General features: G+C 37.8%; 1 protein-coding gene across 2 annotated transcripts in view; it reads right to left on the bottom strand.

The window, feature by feature from the left end:
- LOC145285774 (uncharacterized) overlaps positions 1 to 24,674 on the bottom strand; it is a 186,299-nt gene that overhangs the window by 123,855 nt on the left and 37,770 nt on the right. For both annotated transcript variants that reach the window (XM_080134123.1, XM_080134122.1), the window contains exon 2: positions 2,502 to 2,530. In XM_080134123.1, the coding sequence (XP_079990249.1) occupies positions 2,502 to 2,521 (20 nt within the window). In that variant the 5' untranslated portion in view covers positions 2,522 to 2,530. The remainder of the gene's footprint in view (positions 1 to 2,501; positions 2,531 to 24,674) is intronic.

Raw genomic sequence — 24,674 nt, 5'->3', positions numbered from 1 at the left:
AAAAAAAAAAAAAAAAAAAAAAACTAGAATTTTTCAGTTCATTTTTGTAGATGATCTTTGACACCATTTCCTCAAATAACAGTGCAAGTAAGAGATCTAATTTTTGGTATGAGTATTTCTTATACCAATATACAACTTTCCCATACCTAGTTAATTGATTAAAAAAAAACAAACAAAAAAAAAAAACCTGAAAAATCGACCTACCCTAATGCCCATACCCCACTCTGGAATATTGATGATCTTGTCATATTGGTAGATATCGCCGACTTTAGATCCAAAGATGAAGAACTGTTGCTCAAAACGACTAGACACTTTAAAAAGGCTGATTGGGATCCATCAGAGACTATGTTAGAGATGCCCTATGGAACAAAATCTTCCTGCCGAAAGGAGGGTAAATGAGACGACTGAATAGGTTAAAGAAGGCATTGAAGCATGTCTCCTAACAGAAATTCCCACTTTCCCAAATGGTTCACTTCAACTTGTACAGCTGCCATTGTGAAAAACAGAATGGATTCTATTAATATGGCTGCCATAAGTCATATACAAATAGGCAAAAATTTATAGAAGATAAAAATCATTTCAAGAGTGAAATAGATGCAGCTAAGAGAAGATATACCAAAATAACTAAAAAACACACTGAATCGTAGAAATTAGGAACTCGCGATATCTGGAAAATTCATAATAGTGTAGTGAACAATCTTCATTTTCCCCACTATCCGACAACCAGGATGTTGTTTGCGTAGCAACTGTCTGGGAAGTTGCCTCCAACTTTACCTTTAACATCACAAACCTTCCAAATTTCTCTTTGTAGATAGAAGCCACATTTGATCTGGTAATCACTCCTTCCCATATCTGTGATATTAGAAAATAAACCTAGATACATCCAAGCCAAGTAGATCTTATTCTTGCTATATTAATAAGGAAATGCTCTGCTGAACTAACAGTTGTTCTCGCAAAACTACCATAAAAGCCTTCTTGAATGCTGCTTCCATGATAATTGCCATGGTACCAATATTCAAGAATTCTGATGAAAGAACTCAATTATTACCCCATTAGTCTCCTTCCTCTCTGATAAAATTTGAATTGTTAATGAACCAAGTACTAGTCTATTACCTTGAATACTACATTTCTTTCTGACTGACAGTATGGATTTAGATAAACCTATTCTATGCTGTATATCATAACAATCATCTCTGAAAGCATATACCATGCACTAAACAAGGTGGTGGAAGCAAGGGTAGTCATCCTTGATATATCCAAAGCGTTTGACAAGGTCTGACAGAAAGGTCGTCCTATGAAAATTAAATCATACAGTATTATTAGAGGAATACTTTATATAATCAGATCATTCTTAGGTAAGAAAAGGATCCAAGGTTTCCTCGATGGCTGCATGTCCAAACAACATATTAATGCAAACATGTCCAAGGGGTTGATCCCGAGACCTTTGTTTCTGATATTTATAAACGACCTAATGAAATTGTATCAAAAATGGATATATTTACTGATGACACTATGCTCTATACCAAACACGTGAAAAACAAATGTGCACATATCCAAAGTAAGGTCTTAAGCCTCAGAAAATGACTTCTAGTCTGTAGTGAAGACATAAATGGACAATAGCATTTAATGCTACTAAGGCAAAGCTCCTCTCCTTCAACAATTAAAAACCTTTCCAGCTTTTCATGGACAATAACACAGAGTTCGCCATCATTCAAACTCTTTAGCCGAATGTTCAGACAACATGAACTGGAACAAATACATAAGACAAAAGACATTGCCAAAACTAGAAAAATATTCCCATATAATATATGAAAAATATTCCCATACAAAACCTATATAATATATAGAAAAATATTCCCATACAAAACCTATATAATATATAGAAAAATATTCCCATACAAAACCACTTTTCACTCTTGCATGAAGCATTCTTATCACATATGGACTGATGCATCAACCACTACTCTCTCTATTTGACAAAATAGAGTTCAATCTAATGGACCCACATTGTCAAAACCAAAATCTAACTGAAGTCCTTTGATGTCTCCAACTAACCAGACAAGTTACAAAATCCCACATCTTCACTGTAGAGGTACCCTGATGTCATAGAATCTACTTTAAAAGTTTTCTTTTACCTGGAACTACTGAACTTTTGAATTCCCTCCCTATATCCTGCTTCCAACTGTATAATAACATGCAGAAATTGAAGTGTAACAGACATCTCGCTACTCAACTCCCTAATCAGAGTGTTCCTGCAGGCATAGTCTCTAATTAACAGTAGCTCCTTATGTCTCAGTGGCAATCTGCTTTGTTTGGATGAATATGAGAAAAAAATAAATTAGACTTGATGTATAAGAAGTAGGTTTAAGCTTTTTTAAAAATTCTATATAGTTAATAAAAAAAACTCATTTTTCTAAATAAAAAAAAAAAAATGTTTGAGTCGTTAGAAAAGAATTGAAACAATTTTCAAACCGCAAGAAATCAGAAATATCAATAATTACCCTTGATTTTCTTCATCCATATTTCACACCTGTGAAAAGAAAACAAGTTTATTAATTACTAGCAACCATTGCCGGTTCGCTATCATTTCAAAGTTTACTTGAAGCATTAATTGAAAATAAACATTTCATTAGGTATCCCAAACCAAAATTTTATTTTTATCATATCTAAAAAAAAGTAATGTGGGCATGTAGATTTTTGAAAACCATTTACAAAAATACCAAATTTATTTTGGTAGGTCAATTAGCCATCAAGTTATGATCATTCAAAGTTTGTTGGAAAGTTGAAATTTGCTATCGTGGCCGAGAAGCCAAATTTCATAGTCTATAACTAAAAATGTAAGCTACTAACAAGTGAAAAATCCTTATAAATGTAATATCATCTTGTAGTAGATGAAAATTAATACAAATTTAGGCAATAAATATTAGATGAAACCAAACACTAGGCAAAATCCCTCTATCAATGCGAAAACAGTGAAAATACGACACGGAAAGGCAACTTTAACTGTTCATATCAATTTCATTTTAATAGCTAATGTATTGAATCTTCTTAGTATGATTCAAAACACATTAAAGATCAAGATAATTCTTTATTTTAATTATAAATTGATAAAACCACTCAATTGTGGACCATGTAAAAGCAGTCAAACAGGCAATTTTGTAAAAAGGGCAAAAAAGGTAAAAAAAAATGAGTCAAAAGTATACGTTACTGAAATTGCTGTAAAAATGTAACCATTGAAGTTAGAAGCTTGAAACTTTGCAACTTTACTAATTTTGGGGTGAGGAATTCAAAAAAATGGTTGCCTTGTTTCTAATAACAAAACTTTTTGCCACAGAAATACTTTTACTTTGGGAAATTTAAACTCGCCAAAAAAGCATCGACGACAATAATATTTAGAAATTTTTTATACAAAAAAAAGGCACAAATCATTTTTTTTAAACATTGAAAAACTTTCAACTTAAAAAACAAGTAAGAAAGATATTTTAGGTCTTACTACAATTCCTTTCTTATCGATCTTCTCTCAGAATTCTTTCATAGGCTTCTGCTATGGTAGATATCTCAGGAACCCTCCAAATCCTACCATCACTTGAAACTGGCATTACCTCAAAATCCCATCTGTAGACAAATGCTGACTCTACTTGTGCAATGTCATCTGATAAAGGCCATCGAAAATAATCTTTTCTACTTTTTGTTTGCATTAAAAATTTTACTACAGTGCTGGATGCAGATATAATATCAATGACTTGGCCAATGTAAAAGCTGGTGTCATAGTAGACAGCTACCCATTGTCCTTGATGTTCATAACTGAAGATATCCTGAGATGGATCTTCATCACAACTGCAGGAGTTATCTGAATGTTCATCAGATTCACTTAGGGAAGACATTTTTTGTTGTTTTGGTGGAGGTGGAGATGAATCAATTGGATTTCTTTTCAAGTAGTCAGAGAGAGCAGCTTCCAGTTGAACTTTATTTCCACTGGTGTTGATTTTGACACCTAAAACAACCTTGAGGTATCTCAATTGGTCTTTGAGTGCTTCCAAACCACTTTCTGAAATTTTTTTTATCTGTTTATCAGACTTCACTGGACCACCATGCTTAATAACAGAGTTAATAATTCTCTCTTTCTCAGCAGCAGCTTGACGTTCTTTTTCCTTCTTTAATCTTTCATTTTGTGCAATTTTTTCTTGGACACGAAGTTTCACAAGGGCTTCTTGTTGTGCATGTTTTTGTCGCAAATGTTTTGCATGTTTTCTGGAGATGCTCAGAATGGATTGCCTCTTTGTTGATGGTATTACTTTCAACCAAGCTGTTGTCCAATTGCGCTTAAGCATATTTGAAGATGATCGATTATGTAGTGATGCATGTCGTTTTGTTTGCATGCTAAAATCTAAATCTCCAAAGGCATGCTCACCTGACAGATTTGTTAAAGGGCAGCTCTTCAAGGCATCTCTCGTCTCCTGATCTACATCTTTTCCAAAAGCACCTCCTTCTAAAAAGTCATGCAACTGGTGCTTAGTGACAATGAGGAACTGAGTATCTTGCCCAAACATTCTAAAACAAGTTCAGGGGCCGTGAGACTAATACAGAGAAACACATTGCCTTCCTCAAAGAATTCCCCATTAAATACACCTTTACAGTCAGATTTTAATAACAACTGGGGATTGTTGATCCAGCATTCTAAACTTAGAGCCATTTTCTTGATATAGTGATGGAAGTCAACATACTGAACAGTGCTGTTAACAAGTTTCCAGAAAGGTTTGGTCAAATTAATGTTCAGCAAACCAACTGCAGCAAGTAGGGAATGTAGTCTCTCATCAGAAATGTCAGCCAAAACACTCTGTAATTTCATATTGCAAGATGTTGCAAACACAGATAAAAATAATTTTATGTGCTCTTTATGGTGATATATTGCCAGGGCATTTTCAAATAGAGAATTAAACCTATTTGCCCGATAACTTGTGATTTGAGATTGGTACCCTTCTTTGCTGCAGAATGCCAGCCATTCTGTCCTGCAACCACTTTTATTGTTTATGAGTGTATGTATGGGTGATGACAAAAAAAAATTAATATGCGTTCTGTCATAATTTCTGTTAATGCTGACATAAAAAGTTTTTATGTAATTATTTTCAAATTTTAGGACAAAATAATTTAATATATTTGCTAATATATAGCCTTGGAACTGAGTTTTTATATTTAGTCAGTTTTTTTCTACAAAGCGTAAATGTTGACATGTTTTACGAATCCAAAACAAAGAAACAAAAAATAATAAATAAATAATGCTTATTTTAAGTAATTTATTTTAAATAATTTTTTTTAATTCTCTTTTTTCTTTTCATAATTAAAAAAACTTATGTTTCTGAACAATAACAAAAACATATACTTTATCGTCATAAGTCACTAGCCGAACGTTTTGTTTATGGAATTTAATTAAAATAATTTAACAATGCTAAAGTTTATCCAACCGAAAAGAATAAAAGTTTCCGTCAGTTTTGTACACCGTTTTATTAATTAATTTAATTAAAATAATTTAACAATGCTGAAGTTTATCCAACCGTAACCGAAGGAGAAAGCGATGAAAGAACATATGAAAGTTTGAAAAAAGCTATAGAAAATAAACTGGCATTATTTTTTAAATTGTAAATTTTCATTTTTTTTAATGACGTTCTAAAAATATTAATTAAAAAAATATCTTTCTATAACTTTTAAATAATAAAGAAAAAACAAACTCACCTAAGAACTTTGATAAGTCTATAGTGAAACGAGTTGTTTGTTTATGTTTTTCCGTTCAGTCAGTCAGTACGTTGTGCTGCTGCTGTGTGGCTACTGGCTAGCTGACAGTTGATAATTGGTCTCTCTGGCATTAAGTTGAAAATCTCTGTAGGTACCCTAACTTTTATTAGTGTGCGCTCCTTGATTTATGGGGCCATAAACATGACACCAACAGATTATTAAAGAGGAGATATTCCTCTACAAAACATGCCTTTTTCAGAATTCTTACTATAAAATTTCTTTCATGTTTCTTTCACTGAAGTTTTCAAGTTGGATTTTTTTTTTAGAAAAACCACTTATAACCTTTTAATAACCTCACCATGTTATTAAGTGACCTTTTTTCTTTAAAATGATACCATTTTTATATACCTAGAGACTCACAATATGAAGCGCAACAAATTTGAAAAACATCACACATTTTTTTTGTGTAAAAAATAAAGCGACATTTACCAAAATTAGAGGCATAACTTGAAAAATCCTGAAAAAAAAACTATTAAAGACACAAGAAAAAGAATTATATATCTATAAAGACAAAAGATTAAATTTTATTTAAATCAAAACCATATCAAAATAACCCAAAAAAACAAACGAGATATCGCAAGTTGAAGTTAAGGGAAATTTTACTTTATTTACTAGTTTTCGCACCTAAACTAGGCCAGTTTGGGATACCTTATTTCATTCATAACTTTAGTCCAGTCAAAATACGAAAAAACTTCGAGTGTTTTGTTTTTTTGGTAGTATTACATGTAAGGAAAAACATACTAAAAGTTTAAATGCTGCAGACTGTATCATCATTCATGTGACATTAACTTTCAGACAAATGACGGAATTCCTATACACCATAGTGGTGGATCTACTACAAAGAAACCAAGGAAGGTAGGGAGACCGATGAACATGGACCAAGCACAAGCATTCTTGAAAATGTGTGCCTTTTTCAAGGACAACGATGAAGAGCAACTGACTGTCACAGATCTTGCAAAGAAAATGACAGAGTATCATGTAGAAGGAGAGTGCTATTTCCAGTAATAAATAACTGAAGTATAAGCTGGAGGAGAAGTATGGCGATTCGCTATTCATATCAGAGTGTGAAGGGTTGCCAAATATTGTAATGTTTTGTGAAAAAACAAAAGAATCCTAAGGTACTATTTCAGTATTCAGAAAAAAGATGAAGCCCAGAAGAAAGTCATCATGGAGACTGTGGCCAATATCAAATCTATGATTCCATCTTCAACCGATAAATATCCAAAGACTTCTTCGCTTGACTGTCAGTCTACCTTAGATTATCTCCCCGAGTTTGCATTGAAAACCTCTTTGTTGCAAAGGATATTTACAGGAATGTTGCAAGCATGGGACAATCAGTTGTTCAGGCTGCACGTCCAAGGGATGTAGTAGCTCTATTGCAGCTTGGGTAAGCAGTCCAGCTCCATCATTTCAGGTCTCGATTTCTTAAGTTCAGCAATTCAAAGAAAATGCTGCCACTTCTGTTGGCCAGGATATACTCGGTAGTACCATAGACAAACTGACTATAGCACTGCTTACACTGCGGACAATACTGATCATAATAATATCACGTTAGATGAGAGAGGTACTTCCCACAACATGGGGATGATAGCTACTTTAACTCCAGGAAGGTAGATCAGTTGCACTGTTCTCCAACGGAAGACTGCGAACTTGAAGATAGTTGAACAATGCAGAGTTGATGTAAGGGAATGCCATTTCACAAAACATGTGGCGAAACATAAAATCCAAGCCCTTGCCATTTCTTGATGCCATTGATCATTGGGTTGAGGTATTGTGGAAGATGTCTTTATGCTTCAAACAGCCTGCACCAAGCTGGAATGGAATGGTGCATATGCTACATAAAGACTGCGATCATCCAGGGTAGCCTTCGGTAATCTTCTTGCCCATTACTGACATGTATTCTGGAGACAAGTCACGCATTTTCTCCACTCTTTAGTATCTGTGCAACCTTGCTGATAAATACCAGTTCACTGCAATTGTTACAATCGATCAACTACTGTACTAAAAAGCATCAGAAATCAAACATGAGGTTCCTGAAGATAAATCAACCATTTTTGATTATCTATTGCCAAGTCATTTTTAATTTGGAGGATATTATTATTTATTTTTTTGTAGATATAAGCGTGTCAGAAGTTTATGTAGTTATGTTTATATGGAAGGTGTAAATCAAAAAGAAGTTTTTACTTGTGTAACGGACATATGTGTAGATAGGAGCCATGAATTAAATGTTAGGTTTGCATAATAGGAAAGTTTTATTATGTATAACTGTGTTCAAAGTAATAAACATATGTTAATGTTTATATATCGATGTTAAAAATATATTGTAAAATTAAAATTTGTTTAGTAAGTCTATCCTCTGAAGAAAAGCTAGAATTTTGTCAGTGTTAGTATTTTTAAGTATGGTTTTTAGATTTTGTGTTTTGAAATATTGTTGACAAATTGATACCAGGGGTGTACTGTCAATTAGTGTATGTCTTACGCTATAAGCGGCCTAGCATTTGGGCGGTTCTATACCTCTTAACAGCCAGGAATGTGAGAAAAAGGTGTGTCCTATTATATTTCGAGATAGGATTACCTCTTCCTTTCTTGATTTTCATGAAGCACCTGTCCACTCTCCCAAATTGAGTTTAATTTGGAAGAATTTGTAGTCTTGGCAGGCCGTCTAACGTTCTTGCCATTTGGATAAGATGTATTTTTTAATTGTGGGTTTTAGGTTGGTGTATGGGACTTTTGTATTGGAGATATCCTTTCTCAGTGACTTCCTCGCACCCATGTGTACTTTCCACGAATGCCAATTAGGCTTGGAATACAATAAAATATGTTTTTGGTTCTGGTTTTGGTTGAAAGTAGATATATCTAAGGCTTTTGACAGGGTATGGCATGAAGGTCTTCTCAGGAAAATCAGATCATACGGTATCACTGAAAGAATACTTAACATAATTAAATCCTTCTTAGATAAGAGAAAAATCCAGGTTGTCCTCGACGGTTGTACATCAAAACAATATGATATAAATGCGAGAGTGCCTCAAGGGTCTATCCTTGGACCTCTATTATTCCTAATATTCATAAATGACCTCCCTGACAAAAATGTCTGAGATGGGTAAAGATGCTGACGACACCACACTCTATAACAGACATGACAGGAAAACAAATGAACACATATCTAAAGAAATGGCAGAAACACTAGAAGATGATCTCCAATCTGTAGTGAAATGGGTACATAAATGGATGGTCACATTCAATGCTGCCAAGACTAAACTTGTTTCCTTCAATAATTACAAGAAACCTTCTCTACCACCAATAGCAATGGCCAAAGACTCTTTATCTGAAAGTACATCTTTTAAACTCCTCGGCCTAACGTTCATAGGAAACAGGAGTTGGAATAATTACGTTGAGAACATTGCCAGGACCGCTGCGAAAAAGGTAGACTCTCTTTACCGTGCTAGAAAATTACTAATGCCCGAAAGTATCCTGTACCTCTATAAGGCCACCATTCGCCCATGTATGGAGTATTGTTGTCATATTTGGGCTGGTGCATCTGCTACTAGTTTCTTGCTCCTATACAAGGTTCAAAAGAGTCGCCAACCTGATAGGTTCTGAACTGTCATCTAAGCTTTAGCCTCTGTCCCATTGACGCAATGTAGCATCCCTCTGCCTGTTCTACAAGTACTTCAACGGTGAATGCTCCGACGAACTGCAAGCACTTGTACCCCCTCAACATAAATACCCCCGACAAACCAACAAGCAGCTAAATCCCACCCCTACACAGTAGAGATCCCTAGATATAAGAGAGCCTTCTATTGCAGTAGTTTCTTTCTAGACTTTGGAATTCCCTTCCGGATCCCTGCTTCCCCAACTGTACTGACATGCAGAAGTTCAAGTGTAACGTGAACTGTCATCTTGCTTCCCAACTCCCTACATAGTACCCCTGTAGCTTATATCCCTGATAGTAGCCTCGTACATCAAAGTGGCAATGTGCCTTGTTTGGAGTGAAAATGTAATAAAAAAAAAAAAATTAAAAAATTTGTTCATAAGTTTGACAATGATCAGATTATTTAGGTTCTTGTTATGGATTAATGAAAGTACAGAGAGTGAGTCGGAGAATACAATGAACCTGTCACTCATTGTCAGTGATCAGAACAAGTGCTAGCTTGATAGCTGTGGCTTCACCACTAAAAATTGATATGCCATCAAGGAGATGTCTTTTCACTATGATGTTATCCAGGAATGCGCAGTATCCACATTTCTCACCATCTTTTGATCCATTTGTGTACACGTGTTTATAGGAGAGAAGGCTATTAGTAATCTTATCCAGTTCTTCATAATAATCAGTAGGGTTGGTCTTTGATTTAGGGAATTTGTTGGGGTTTAGTATTATTATTAGTTGACTTATTTCCCATGGAAGGCTTTCTGAAGTGAGTGACTTATGGATTTGCTCCAAGTTTATGTTGGAGTCTCTGATGATTTCTTTCATCCTTGACTGGCATTAGCTGGACGGTTTTGTTACATTTATTTTTTAGGTGTTTGATGTGAGGGATGAATGTAAGTTTTTTGTCTAATACTAGCCCTAAGAATTTATGTTGATCTATAACAAGAATCTGGGTACCATTCAGTTTTAAAAGAGGATCTGGGTGCAGTTTTCTAAGCTAACTAAAGTGCATGCATTTGATGCCCTCCTTAAAAACTGCAGGAAGACTTACCAGAGAAAGATGAATGTACGCACATCAGAGTGCCTTGTGGATTGTCTGTGCCAGTATCCTCTTCATGGCATTTAGTGTAGGGTTAGTTTCACATAAATTTAATGTAAAATAATTCACAATTTCGAGACCATTCTAGCGTTTTAGGACAGTTGATCAATTTTTTTTTTTATGGGTGATAAATGGTGCACTTTTCTTTAAGGAAGGATCTGTTTTTTTTTTTTAAACACATATGTAGCTTACCAAGGAACTTTGTTTGATGAGGAGCTTGCCACTTGGACATAGCATTATTGTTAGGGCTAAAGAAGGTTTTAGAAGGAGGAGGCTTGCCACTTGTACCTAGGCTCAGAGGTAGGATTAAGGGAGTTTTTTTAAGAGGGAATTTGACACCCATATTTACGGTTAGCGGGTCATAATTATTAGATTTTGAAAATGTTATGCCTTAGATTTTGGACATCAAATTTGTTTGTTTGAAGTGAGATTAATGCTCTCAAAAATTTATGATAAAAACGTCATAGAATTTTTACAACATATTTAATATGATGTACTACAATTTTAACTACTTTAAAGGTAATCTTTATCTTAATGAGTTTCGAAATTCCTTTAAATTTTTTTTTCTTTAATTCTTTGAATTAAAAAAATTTTTTTTTTTACTTTTAGCTTAACTTGCTTTTATATTTCACCATTTCGTTTTTTAGTAATAAATGCTTCTCTACATTAAAAACAGACCTGGGGAGGCAAGTAAATAGGAAGTAATATGGCAGCTGAAAAACGTTTTTCGACCACCATAAAAGCATTACAATACATTTAAACCCTGAAGAATTTCTGCCATGTGCACTTGTTCTAAGTTAACCAGCCGCTACTTGTGTTTCAAACTTAAGAAAAAAAAAAGTGTTTTAAAATAGTAAAAACACTAAAGCATATTTCGTTTTGGAAGGGGAGTTTCAGGCGCACCTATTATCTCAAAGAACCAGCTATGTAAATACTTTGCAATATTTTACAAACAAAATAAAAGCAAAGCAAAACAAAAAAAATAATTTGATGCTTATGCACTTATGTTACCGTTATTTTTTTTTTTTTTAAATGGTTTAAGTGCCTCGCCCAATGTTTGATGAGTTTCTAATTGTTTTTTAAAGGAAAATTGGTGAAAGTCAAAATTAGCACTTATGGCAATAAACAAAAAGTTTTAGCTAGTATGTATCTCTCATGGAATGTCATAGATCGAAACAGTGAAATGTTATTTGATGCTAGTGCACATTGATCCGCGCTATTTTTAAATAGTACTTTCAAGTTTAATTAAAGTTTTACGATACCTGTTCTTACTAAATTGTTAGGTGAAAGTACAGAATAGGTACACAATACCCTCTCGTCTCCATGTTAAGAATGACTTTCTAAATATTGCCAATATTTCAGCACAGCTCAACAAGTGCATGAGTACCTTTTATTTTCTTGAATAAAATAAAAACTACTCGACGAGAACACTGTTTTTGTTTTAATAATTATGTTTTATTCAAAAATAAAAAATAAAAATTTCAATTGTTCAAGACATGTTTTTTTCCCAAAGCTTATTAGGATTTTTTTTAATTACCATATTTTTCATGAACATACTCTAAAAATGTTTCAAAATTATCTAATATTTTTTCACTTTTCATATTATAAGCCTCTTTATACATGGCCTCATCGACATGAGACTATTTCATTTCTCCTACTGAACCCGATATGTATTTCAGTCTTCTTTTAATATGAGACCAGTAGGCTTCAATATTGTTGGTGCAAACACCAGTAAGCGGATCCACAAAATTTTGAGAATGGTTTATAGTCCCGTGAACATTTCGCCCATGTATGGAGTATTGTCATATTTGGGCTGGTGCATCTGCCACTAGTCTCTCGCTCGTAGACAAGGTTCAAAAGAGAGTCGCCAATCTGATAGGTCCTGAACTGTCATCTAAGCTTCATCCTCTGTCCCATCGACGAAATGTTTAAAAAATTTTTCTTAGTTCATCAAGCTTTTTCTATATATACCAATATTGACATATTTTATGACATTTCAATTTTTTTGTGTATTGCAACTCCAATCAAAGAAAAAAATGGGCTGTTTATATGCTTTAATTCGACATATGCATATTAAAATGGAGTTGAATTTGAGCATGTCACCTTTTCGTGTCTTATCAGTCAAGTTTTGAGTGTCGCATACACCATCCTTGGCCACTTGTTTCCATGGCTGTTGTCACAACTTTTCAATGGCTGATGCGATAATCTTTTTCGTAAAGACCTATCTAGAAGAAATTACCCTTTTATTCTTTAGTAGGGGCACTACCAAAAAGGTTTTGTTTTCTGTTAACATGCCTATTTCAACTTTCATTGCCATTCTCTATTGCTGACAATTTTATGAACTAATTGCTTCAATAAAACTTTTTTGCATACTTTCCATGGAATAACAATAGTTAATTTGACCATTTTCAAAATTATCGACCACTAAAAAATTGGGTTTTCTCCTTTTATTTTTATTTTTTTATTTATTTTTTATTTTTTTTACATATCCACCCCAAACAAGACACATTGCCACTTTGTTGTAGGGGCTACTATCAGGGACATCGGCATCAGGGGTACTGTGTAGGGAGTTGGACAGCAAGCTGTCGGTTCACGTTCCACTTGAACTTCTGCATGTCAGTACAGTTGGGAAAGCAGGGACCCGGAAGGGAATTCCAAAGTCTAGCTGTCCTGGGTAAGAAACTACTGGAGTAGAAGGCTCTCTTACATTTAGAGATCTCTACTGTGTAGGTGTGGGATTTAGCTGCTTGTCGGGGGTATTTATGTCGAGGGGGCACAAGTTGCAGTTTGTCAGAGCATTCACCATTAAAGTACTTGTAGAACAGGCAGAGGGATGCTACATTGCGTCGATGGGACAGAGGCTGAAGCTTGGATGATAGTTCAGGACCTATCAGGTTGGCGACTCTCTTTTGAACCTCGTCTAGGAGTGAGAGACTAGTAGCAGATGCACCGGCCCAAATATGACAACAATACTCCATACATTGGCGAATGGTGGCCTTATAGAGGTACAGGATACTTTCAGGGGTCAGTCGCTTTCTAGCACAGTAGAGAGAACCTACCTTTTTCGCAGCGGTCCTGGCAATGCTCTCAATGTAATTGTTCCAACTCCTGTTTCCTGTGAGCGTTAGGCCGAGGAGTTTAAAAGATGTACTTTCAGATAAAGAGTCTTTGGCCATTGCTATTGGTGATAGAGAAGGTTTTTTGTAATTATTGAAGCAAACGAGTTTAGTCTTGGCAGCATTGAATGTGACTATCCATTTATGTCCCCATTCCACTACAGATCGGAGGTCATCCTCTAGTGTTTCTGCTATTTTTTTTAGATATGTGTTCATTTGTTTTCCTGTCATGCCTGTTATAGAGCGTGGTGTTGTCAGCATATATACCCATCTCATAAACAATTTTGTCAGGGAAGTCATTTATGAATATTAGGAATAACAGAGATCCAAGGATAGACCCCTAAGGCACTCTTGCATTTATATCATATTGTTTAGGTGTACGACAGTCGAGGACAACCTGGATTTTTCTCTTATCTAAGAAGGATTTAATTATGTTATGTATTCTTCCGGTGATACCATATGATCTGATTTTCCTGAGAAGACCTTCATGCCATACCCTGTCAAAAGCCTTAGATAAATCTAGAGCTACTGCTCTACCCTCCCCCGCTTTGTCCAGTGAATGGGACATAAGTTCTGAGATTATAGTTAGGATGTCTGCTGTGGAACGGGCTTGCCTAAATCTATATTGTTGCTCAGTCAGAAGTTTAGCATCTGTAAGGTGATGAACTAGAGGTTGGTTAATTATGGTCTCAAATATTTTGGCGAAAAGTGGGAGGCGGCTAATAGGGTGATAATTTTCTGGGTCAGTTCTTTCGCCAGAATTCTTGAAAACTCGTACCACAGAAGTAGTTTTCCAGCAGGCAGGAAAGCAAGATTCATTAAGGCATTTGTTGTAAAGCTTGGAAAGAACTGGAGCTACTTCGGCAGAGCACTTAATAGCACAGCCGGGATGAAATCAGGTCCACATGCTTTTGCAGTGTCAAGATTTCTTATGATAGCATGCACATGAAAAGGGTGATTTTTAGATTGTATAGTGTGGCGTCTGTCCGCAAAGGAAAGTCAGGGAGGGGGTGGTTGGCAGGGTCCAGTGTGGAGTTGGAGGCAAACCGACTGGCAAGCATGTTAGCCTTCTCAGTTGCAGAGTAAACAACCTTATGATTGTTGGATAGTGGGGGAATTGTTGATTGCCCATTATTTACTACACTATTTTATTGTAGATTTTCCAGAAGTTGCGGGTTCCTAATTTTTGTGCTTCGATGCGTTTTTTAGTGGTTTCAGTAAATTCTTTCTTAGCTGTCACTATTTCTTTCTTACCGTTACTTCTGATTTCTATATACTTCTGCCTGTTTGAACAGGACTTATGTCGGTTAAATTTATGGTACGCATGCTGCTATTGCAGCTGCACAAGTAGAAATAAACTATTGGGGAGAGTGGGGCTTGCTATAAAATTTGCGTGTGGGAACATGTGCTTCAATTGCTGTTTTGAACCATTCAGTGGTCTCATTTGCGCAATGTTCAGCAGGAACTGTAAAGATATTTTGCCATGAGGCGTCCCTGATGAGATCCATGATGGCTTCCCAGCCAGCCTTTTTATAATATCTCATTATTTTGAGCAGTGGCTCTTCAGTTTTGGCTCCAAAGTTTAGGGCTATTTCACCCATTACCACTGCATGATTGGCGTTCCCAAGTGAGAAACACCGGCTTACTAACACCGGTTAATCCTTTCGTAATGGCAGTCTTTTCAAATGGTTGCTTAAAAACAATTTTTTTATTTAAAAAATACATGGAATATAAAATATAAATACGGACGAATTCTCATAAATGAAGAATGGAAGCATCCATTGATTAGTATTTTTTATAGGTAAGTGATTTTTTGAATTTATATATATTTATTATATTTAGATCAAGTTAAAATTCGTGAAATTTTTTTTTTAAAGAAAACCGATTTAAAAAAAAAAAAATATTGTAGATTTTTCGATAAAACCTTTTATTTTAAAGGTTGGTCTTTGCTCCTTTTATTGAAAAAAAAAATAGGGTTTAAATTACATTATTCATATTGTTATAAGCTTTAAAAGATAGAGAGTCTAATTAATCACTCCTTTTTTTTAATGGCGACTTCTGACACTCCTAGTGCATCACAGATCTTGACAATTAATTCAGTACCAAGAATGATGCAATCAACTAATGCAGACTCACTTGCACTCATCCTTTTCAATCTATAGACATATAGGCAGGCTAGGAGCACAGTTGTGCAGACCCATTTACACTCACCCATCACTTTCAACAAAAGAAAGATTATGTGTGTGCAAATGGCTGTGCAAACAGAATAATCAGCACGAGTAGTCATAGCAGTAAGTTTAAGAGAGAAAGAGGGGTGATTGTGATACAGACGTGAAGCGAAGTCTTGTTTTTTTAAACTGAAAGAAATCGCTTACCGTCCAGTTGTTGCTTAAACGTATCTGGGATTGAGTTATGATTTTTTTTTTTTTTTTTTTTGCTTATATTTTAGGTTGAAAAAAAGGGAAAAAGTGAACGTAACTTATAATTGCAACTTATAATTGCAAAATCTTTCTTTGTGATCTGAGTACACCTTGTTGCATATTTGTTTTATCTCTTTTTTTTTTTTTTTTTTTGTTGACATGATTTTTTTTGTTGAAGTTAATTGATATTACGTATATTTGACTGTTTTGAGTATCATAAGGGTGTAGGGAGATTTAATTGAATTACCAAGAAAAATGGCGGATTTGGATGTTAAGGGGGGGGGGCGCAGAGGTCACGTCTGAAGTATTGGAGGCAGGTGCAGATGGTTATGGGACAAATACGGATGAAGATAGTCCTAGGTGATGGATAGACGATATCCATGGAGAGCTTACAAATAGAGTAAAACAGAGTTTGGGGTCGCATAAGTTTACGGAGGCGTTTCGAGCCTTGCTAGGGAATTTAAGGATCCCAAGTTTCCGAGGGGACGCGCGTGAATTGGATGACTGGCTACAGATGGTGGGGAAAAAGCAAGTAATTTACGGTTTAGGAGACCCGGAAATAGTTCTTGCATATGAAGTCGCATCTGGAAATGTGTCCAGATTTATCGGTAAGCAGGTCCAGGAGAACAACCAGTTGAGCTGGCCGCAGCTAAGGTCAGCATTGATAAAGGAATTTAGCAACGAAAGGACGTCTATTGACGCCATCCGAGAATTATTTAGGCTCCGACAATGGGCCGGGGAGGAAATCAATAGTTTAGCTGAGAGAGTGTCTGAATTAGCGATAAGAGCTTTTCCGGATCAGTCAGTCCGGGAAGGTGGGCTGATAAAGGTTCTGTTGGCTGATGTAATGGGCGCGGCTCTTCTTGATAGAGATATAAGAGCCGACGTGTTAAAGGGTAAACCCATTAAACTAAGTGAGGCGGTGGAACTTGCGCAGACTAGTGATCGTGTTTGGGGACGCATTAGGAATTTGAGACTATGGCAGGAGGTTAGAGAGAACCCTTCCCCTGTGAGAACGCCGAGGTCAAGAAAGGCAAGAGAGGTTAAACCACCCCGGGAGATAGTCGAGGAAGATTGGGAGAAGGAAGCTGATCCAAATTTCTTGGAGTTAGACATTCGTTATGGCCACTATAAACCCGTGTCTGGGAGATTGGGATTAGTATGTTTTAGGTGTAATTATGATGGTCATCGGGCGGCGAATTGTCCAACCCAGTGGGGAGGTAACCCATGGGATCTGCAGCCATACTGCCACAAACGTAATAAACATGGGCACGAGTCTAAATGGTGTACCAACGCAGGTGACCGTCGCTTAGGAATTGGCTGATGTGCTCGACCGGAGCGGCGACCTCCACCCGAGGGTACATCGAGAGGGAACAGACAGGAGGCTTCGCCTCAAAGAATGAGTGGACGAGTCACTTAAGTACAATCTGTCTTGATGCCGGTTTTGGGAAACGCCAGTGCGTCGCCCAGGATATGAAGGCATCAGCGACTCCGAGGGTGTCAAGACACTTGTGTTGTTGGACGTGTGGACAGGCCGGTCATATGGCCAGAATTTGTCCGAAACCGTGCTGTTGGACTTGTGAGGACACTGGCCACAGGAGAACGGAATGCCCTCAAGGAAGAAAGAGGTTTTTAGGGCGGGGGGGGGGGGGGGGGAGATGCTGCCCCAGAGAGGTCACCAATGTCCGGATGGACGGACAGGCCATTGATGGGCGAGGAGTGTTTGTTACCAGCACCCATGCAGGGCTGGTCAAGAAGAAAAAAGATGCCATCTAAGGTGCGTCAATTTTTGACGAAAACAGGGGGCTTGACCTATTCTGTGGAGGTGGGAGGTGAAACGTTGACAGTTTTGGTCGACACGAGCAGCTGGGTGTGGATGTTTATGAGAGACTGCGTGATATGGAACCTTTGCAGCCCGTGGATGTGGAGTTTACTCACACAGATGGTACAGACCTTAAACTCAAGGGGATGACCAACATACCCTTCAGACTGAATGAAGGTGTATGTTGCGAAGAATTTATGGAGAGAATTAACGCTCGGTAATGATTGGTTACAAAGCCAGGGGATGAGAGTCAGTTTTGGACCCCTACACTGACCTTTTTGCTGGTGATAATCCCCTTGACCAAGGCTGGGCAGACGAAAGACACCGGTTGCAAGGCGTCCAAACCAAATTTTCTCTTGGATGACGTGGGCTTCCATGATAAGGAAAGCCCGTTTAATGGGGAGAATTAAAAGCTCGTCTGAAACTGGGGAAGACGTTGGCTGATCCGGCAATAGTCCGTTAAAAAAAAAAAAAAAAAAAAAAAAAAAAATAGTACAGAGAATAATAATAATGATACAGAGATATTCAAGCAGCCCAGTCTGTTAAATCCAAAGTAGCTGATCAGCGGCTTGGTTCCCACCAGTTTTGGCAAATAAATAGGATCCTGAACAGAAGTGTGCGTTCTATCCCAACCATTATCAATGGACCAGAGGTCATCTCGTCAGCATCAGACAAGGCCAAACTATTTGCAAAGAACTTTGCAGCTAATTCTACCCTATGCGACGAAGGCCATCAACTCCCCATATTTCCTCCTATAACACAAAACATGCTAGGTAATATACAAATATCTGTGCATGAGGTCGCCAAGCTAATCAAGAACCTTGATTCCAGTAAAGTAACTGGCCCTGACGGCATTCCAATTATAGTGTTAAAAAAGCTTCAACGTAAACTTGCTCCTATACTTACAAAACTGTTTAAGCGTTGCCTTAAGGAGAAGTGCTTTCCAACACCCTGGAAGACCTCATCAGTATGCCCTGTATTTAAGAATTCAGGTGAAAAGTCATCTCCCTCTCAGTACAGACCAATAAGTCTCGTGTGTGTCATAAGTAAGTTGCTGGAATCCATATTAAATAGAGAAATAGTCAACCACCTCAGCAGAAATAACCTCCTTAGTGACACACAATATGGTTTCCGTTCTGCAAGATCTACCGCAGATGTGCTAACGGTTATATCTCATAGGATTAGCGAATCTCTTGACAAAGGCTTCCTTTCTAGGGCAACTGCTCTTGACATATCAAAGGCCTTCGGCAAGGTATGGCATAAAGGCCTACTTCACAAGATTTTCAGCTACGGTATAACTGGAAATGTTTTCTCTATTATTAAATCATTTCTCTCCGATAGGCTCATAAGAGTAGTGGTCGATGGACAAAAATCAGAGGCCTGCAGTATTAATGCTGGAGTCCTTCAGGGGTCGAACCTGGGCCCAACTCTCTTCCTGATCTACATCAATGATCTCCCTAAACACATACTTAAATCATTCGTTGACATCTATGCTGATGACACGACCATTTACGGCAACACATCAAAGGCTGTAAATGACAAAGTTCTCTCTGATTCTCTCTTCTCTGATCTCAAGCGTGTAGTTCAGTGGGGGAAGACATGGCTGGTTACCTTTAATACATCTAAAACCAAGCGCCTATCTTTACACCATCAACGCTCTGATTCCCATCTGGCATCAATTGTAATGGATGGCTCTCGCCTAGGAGAAGCTCAATGTTTTGATAAGCTTCTGGGTTTGACCTTTACTCCTGATATGAAATGGAACACGTACATCAAGTCTGTTGCCAGCGTCGCTGGAAAGATGGTGGGTTTCTTCTACCGCTCCAGAAGATATCTCACTACTGATGCAATTCTCTATCTATATAAAAACCAAGTACGTCTAAGGATGGAATACTGCTGCCATATCTGAGCAGGAGCTGCTAAAAATAGCCTGCCTTGACAGAGTACAAAATAGACTTCGTGGCTTAGTGGGGGATGCCCTTTTCTCTTCCCTGCAACCTCTCTCCCACAGAAGAGACGTTGCAAGCCTATCATTGTTTTACCGTTATTTTCATGGCAAGTGCTTGTCTGAGCTCCAATCTCTGGTCCCCTCTCGCACATCTTTTACGAAAAACACCCGTCTAGCTGAAGCCACTGTCAAAAATTTTCCCTACTCTCTATCTGTGCCTAAATCAAAACGTAGATTCCATGAATACAGCTTCTTTCTTAGAACAGCACGCCAGTGGAATTCTGTTCCGTCTGCGTGTTTCCCACCTGACTACAACTTTGATGTCTTCAAATCCAACGTAAACAAATTCCTGATGAACCGCCCCCTTAAGTAGACACTTTATAAAATCTCAACACTAACGTACAACGTACTGTACATGCAATAACCCTTATCCCCGAGTGGCTTCCGGGCCTTGATAAGTGGTGATCTCCTTGTAAAAAAAAAAGCTGAGAACCTCTCAAAAAATTGTACTGGTTGTTTTTTTTTTAGTCGATGAGGAATAGCATAAATTAATTTTGTAGAGAGAAAATACAGTGAAATAAGTTTTGATTTTAAAATATTGTATAATTCTAATAAAGGAAAGAGGGAGAAGGCAGTGTTCACAATCCTCTTGGCATTAGTGGTGTGGGAAGAAGGAGAGAGAGAGAAACAGCCAAGCTCCACTGTGTGCGTGTGTGTGTGGGGTGCATGAGTTGCTGGCTGCTGACTTGGATGGTATCAGTGAGAGAGGAAAGCAAGTGCCGCTCCTCGCACTTGACATTCACACCCTGACTGCCGCTGCCCCCCTCGAGCACATTGGAGGGGGGAGGAATATATGGAAATATTGTTCTTTTTTCCTTCTTTCTTTTCATTTTCTTTCTCTCTCTCTCTTCCCTCTGCCTGTATACACCACATGATCGGAACTTATTAATAAAGATTCGTTAATTAATGTTTTTTTTTGAAAAAGACGAGAATATTAATTTAATCAGTTTGTGAACTATGACGAAACATTTTAGCTGCATTAATCTGTGTTTTTTGGAGTGATATTGGTCACTGTTGTTGAAAATTTAAACTTTGAGAGTTGAATTAATTTTTTTTTTGAAAATCTTTTTTCTTCTACTTCAGTCTGGAAGGATTTTGTTTATCAAACTGAACAGATTTACTGGGAGTTCAGTCGAGGATAATTAAAGGCGTTAGTTTCCGATATTAAATGGACCTTTGGGAAGAATTAGAACTTTGCCTCAGTCGGGAAGGATTTCTTATTTGTGAAATATGAGTTAAAAGGCCGCAATTTTAACGGGCATTACTTGGAAATAATTATCAATATCAATCAGTGGAGTGATAACCAATTTAAGTGCACCCCAATTTGGCGCGAAAGGCGATTTATATTTTTTTTTAGTGTTTTTTCTTTTCCATTGCGGGTAAGTTATGCGTAGGTTATTGCAATTGAAGATATTAATCAAGAATAAGATTTCTTGTGGGGAATTAGTGCTTTGATCATCGCATTGAAGAGCTCGGCTAGCAAGGCCGTTAAATATGCATTATAGTAATTAATTATTTTTGTTGTTGGGCTGAATTCCGGAACATTTCAACTGGACTGTTAGGATAGATAGTGATTGTGGTTGGCCGGTCCCTTCATGTTACTCAGTGTGTCTGGGCAGGGCCTGCTCGGTTGCACTCCCTGGGTGAGGCGCTGGGGGCGCGGCTAACATTTTATAAATTTTATAGGTGAGAATGTGTTTGAATTATCGAACCGGATTCGATAAATCGAGGAATCGTGTTTTCTTAAAAGCAGGAGGATAGCGCCTCCAACCTTCAGACCCCTGTGGTAAATTAAGGATAAGGAAGAATGGGGACGACTCAATCGAGTTCTTTTTATTAGGTGTGGTGACCGGGGACGGTCTTGTTGACGAATTGCTCTAATCGATGATGCCTAGTTTGCATGATCTGCTGATGCAGTCCTGCTGAGAGGTCGACGAGGATGAAGCGTTTCTTAGCCCCTGAGAAATTGTTTTTGCCTTAATGCACGATGATGTTTGATCGGCCGCAGTTGTTCCTTAGATGAGATGTCTTTTGCCGGGAAATTAATTCTTTGAGTCACCTACGAGTAACCAATGACATGAATGTGTTCTTTTTAGTCAGTGACCTTTGTACAACAATTCTTTAAAAATATGCGTTTTCTTTGTTAGAGACCTTGACGACATGCGGTATACTCGGGGAACTGTTCTTATTCTTGTTTGATGTTATTGACCGTCCGTGGTCACCTTCTTTCTTAGGTGGATATCCACACACGGTGTTACTATGGGAGGAGGGTCCCTGGTGACTTAGTTGTTCTTCCATCTTTTCTCGTCGTTCCATTGTTGGTGACACGTCATCGATTGGGCGTAGCCGTGTTTCTTTCTATGCCTTATTGTTGGGCAGTCACCACAGTTGTTAAACGCACCTGGCCCCCATACGATGTTATCGATGTATCACTTGGACGATTGAGTCGCTGATCGATCCATTTCTTCCTGTCGTTGTAGGGATGAGGACGATCATGGTGTTGTTCCTGTTAGGACTGCTATGGACATCTACTGTGCTGCTTGTGAGAAGGGGTGCATTTTCAGAAAAATTAGCGAGGTAATAATCACCCAGTCGAACCGACTGGTAACACTAGTGAATGATTTGCGGCCTTATAAGGAATTAATTAGCACCCATAGAAAAGGAATTGAGCAGTTTGATATATTAAGGAGAAAATTAGTTAGTACCTATGAACAGGTGGGGAAATATATGCAGATATTGGGTCCCTTAGAGGACGAGACACACATTTTGAGGTGCCGGTGGACTGATCAAAGGAACCATTATCAAAGATTTAGGAACCTAGAACCCAGGCCTCAGAGAACGATTATACCAATAATAGGCAAAGCTTTAGAGGCATTATTTGGAGTAGTTACAGAAGAACACCTCGAGTTAATAAGGACCCGAATAGAGTAACTAGAGCGAGGGCAGAAAACGTTAACACAAGTTACCAAGGAGGGGGTTATCAACATTAAATATCACGAGTGTAGAAGTGCAGGAAAATAGGGAAAGTCTTAATGATATAATCAGTCAATTAGAAATTTTGCATGAAGAATTGTGGAATGTGTCTGGTCAGGTTGAGATTTCGAGAGGCGAAGCCTTTTTACAGAGATATTTACAATTAATGCATATGCTGCGACGGTTACAACGGACCGAGCAGTCATTGGTTGAGTGGACCACTCATATAGGGGCCCAATTGGATGCTCTCGCGTTAGGACATTTGTCTCCCAGTGTAATAAGTCCGGATCAGCTGCGAAATGTGTTAGAAGATACAAGGCAAAAATTACCATCGCGACTACAACTTCCAGTTAACCCCGAGGAAGGGTTGTGGGAATATTATAACACCCTGGGGTGTAGTGCGCGGTTAGAAACTGAAAAAATATTAGTGTTTGTATCTGTACTCCTCTGGGATCGAGGAACCAAATACGAGGTTTATCAAGTTATTACTCCACCCGTTCCCTATCCACTGGACACACCCAAGTTGGGGTTGGTAGCCAATTACAGAGCGGAGTCAGAATATGTAGCGTTTAATATGGCAAGAGATAGATTCATGCTGTTGAATCAGCGAGAGGCAGGAAAATGCCGAAATAATGGGCTTGGAATTTGCCGGTCACAGAGTCCATTGTATGTCACTGGAGATCATGAGTTGTGTGTGTTGGGATTATTTCAGGGGGATAAGAGAGTGATAAATCGCGTCTGCAAGGTTGACGTGGCAAGTGAAGGTCTTTTACCACTGGCTATAAGAGTAGCTGAAGGCACCTGGTTGGTATCCACGCAACAGAAGATGAAATTGTCCAAGGTATGCGATAACACGGCTGCTGAGATAATCAAGGTGAGACCACCTTTAACTATGGTAGAACTGGACAGGGGATGTGAAGCCTGTGGAAGGGGCATAGGATTACCTGTATATTATCAGGTTGAGGAATGGTATTTGTTAAAAGCACCTGAGGTAGAGTGGGCGAATGACCAATTGAATAACCTCACTGACCTCTGGGACCACCTGATCCATCGTTCATCGCCACATACTCGACTCCGGTTACCAAAAGCTCTGGGAGGAGTTAGATGAATAGATTTAAATGAATTGCAGGTCCGATGAAACGGTTTGGAGATTACAGAATCTAGGGATAAACTTTATAAGGTAGTGATTACAGGAGCAGGAGTGAGCACGTTAGTAATGATATGTCTGTTGTTGGCGATTGTATGGTGTATGACAAGGGTGAATGTAAGGAGGAAGCGAGGTGATGAGCATCTCGAGGCTGATTGCACAGATGGCAGAGGAGATCCTGGTTCAAACCCACCTATAATTCTGGAAAATGCGGCTGCTGTTGCTGACAAAAATGAGACGCAACCTGAAAACTCCCTGCTGCGGAAATCCTGAGGAACTGAAGATGACTTGAAGATTCTCTTTCCTTTTCTGTTTTATCAAAATTCTTGCAGGGCGCTGAGCTGAGAACCGTCAAAAGAAAATTCCAACGCTAACTTGAATGACCGTCTATTGAGGTGAGAAGTCCTCCGCTGAAAGAGATTCTTACAAGATGCTTATAAAGGAGATTTGAACTGTGAATTAAAAGGTAAAACTTCAACTATGACTGCTTAAGGTGAGAAAGATTCCCCTAGCCTAATAAAAAGCGGGTCCTTTGAGTACCCTGATAAGGACTGTAAACCAATGGCAAGAATATGCTATTATTAACAAAGTGAAAAAATCTTGTGAATCGTGACTGAAACTCTGTGAAAAACAAAAATTTGAACTATGAC

Source organism: Euprymna scolopes, chromosome 10 (genome assembly GCF_053919585.1).
Source record: "Euprymna scolopes isolate OS-2025 chromosome 10, ASM5391958v1, whole genome shotgun sequence".
Lineage (NCBI taxonomy): Eukaryota > Metazoa > Mollusca > Cephalopoda > Sepiida > Sepiolidae > Euprymna > Euprymna scolopes.
Note: the sequence above shows the minus strand (reverse complement) of the source record. Positions and strands in the feature narration are given on the sequence as shown.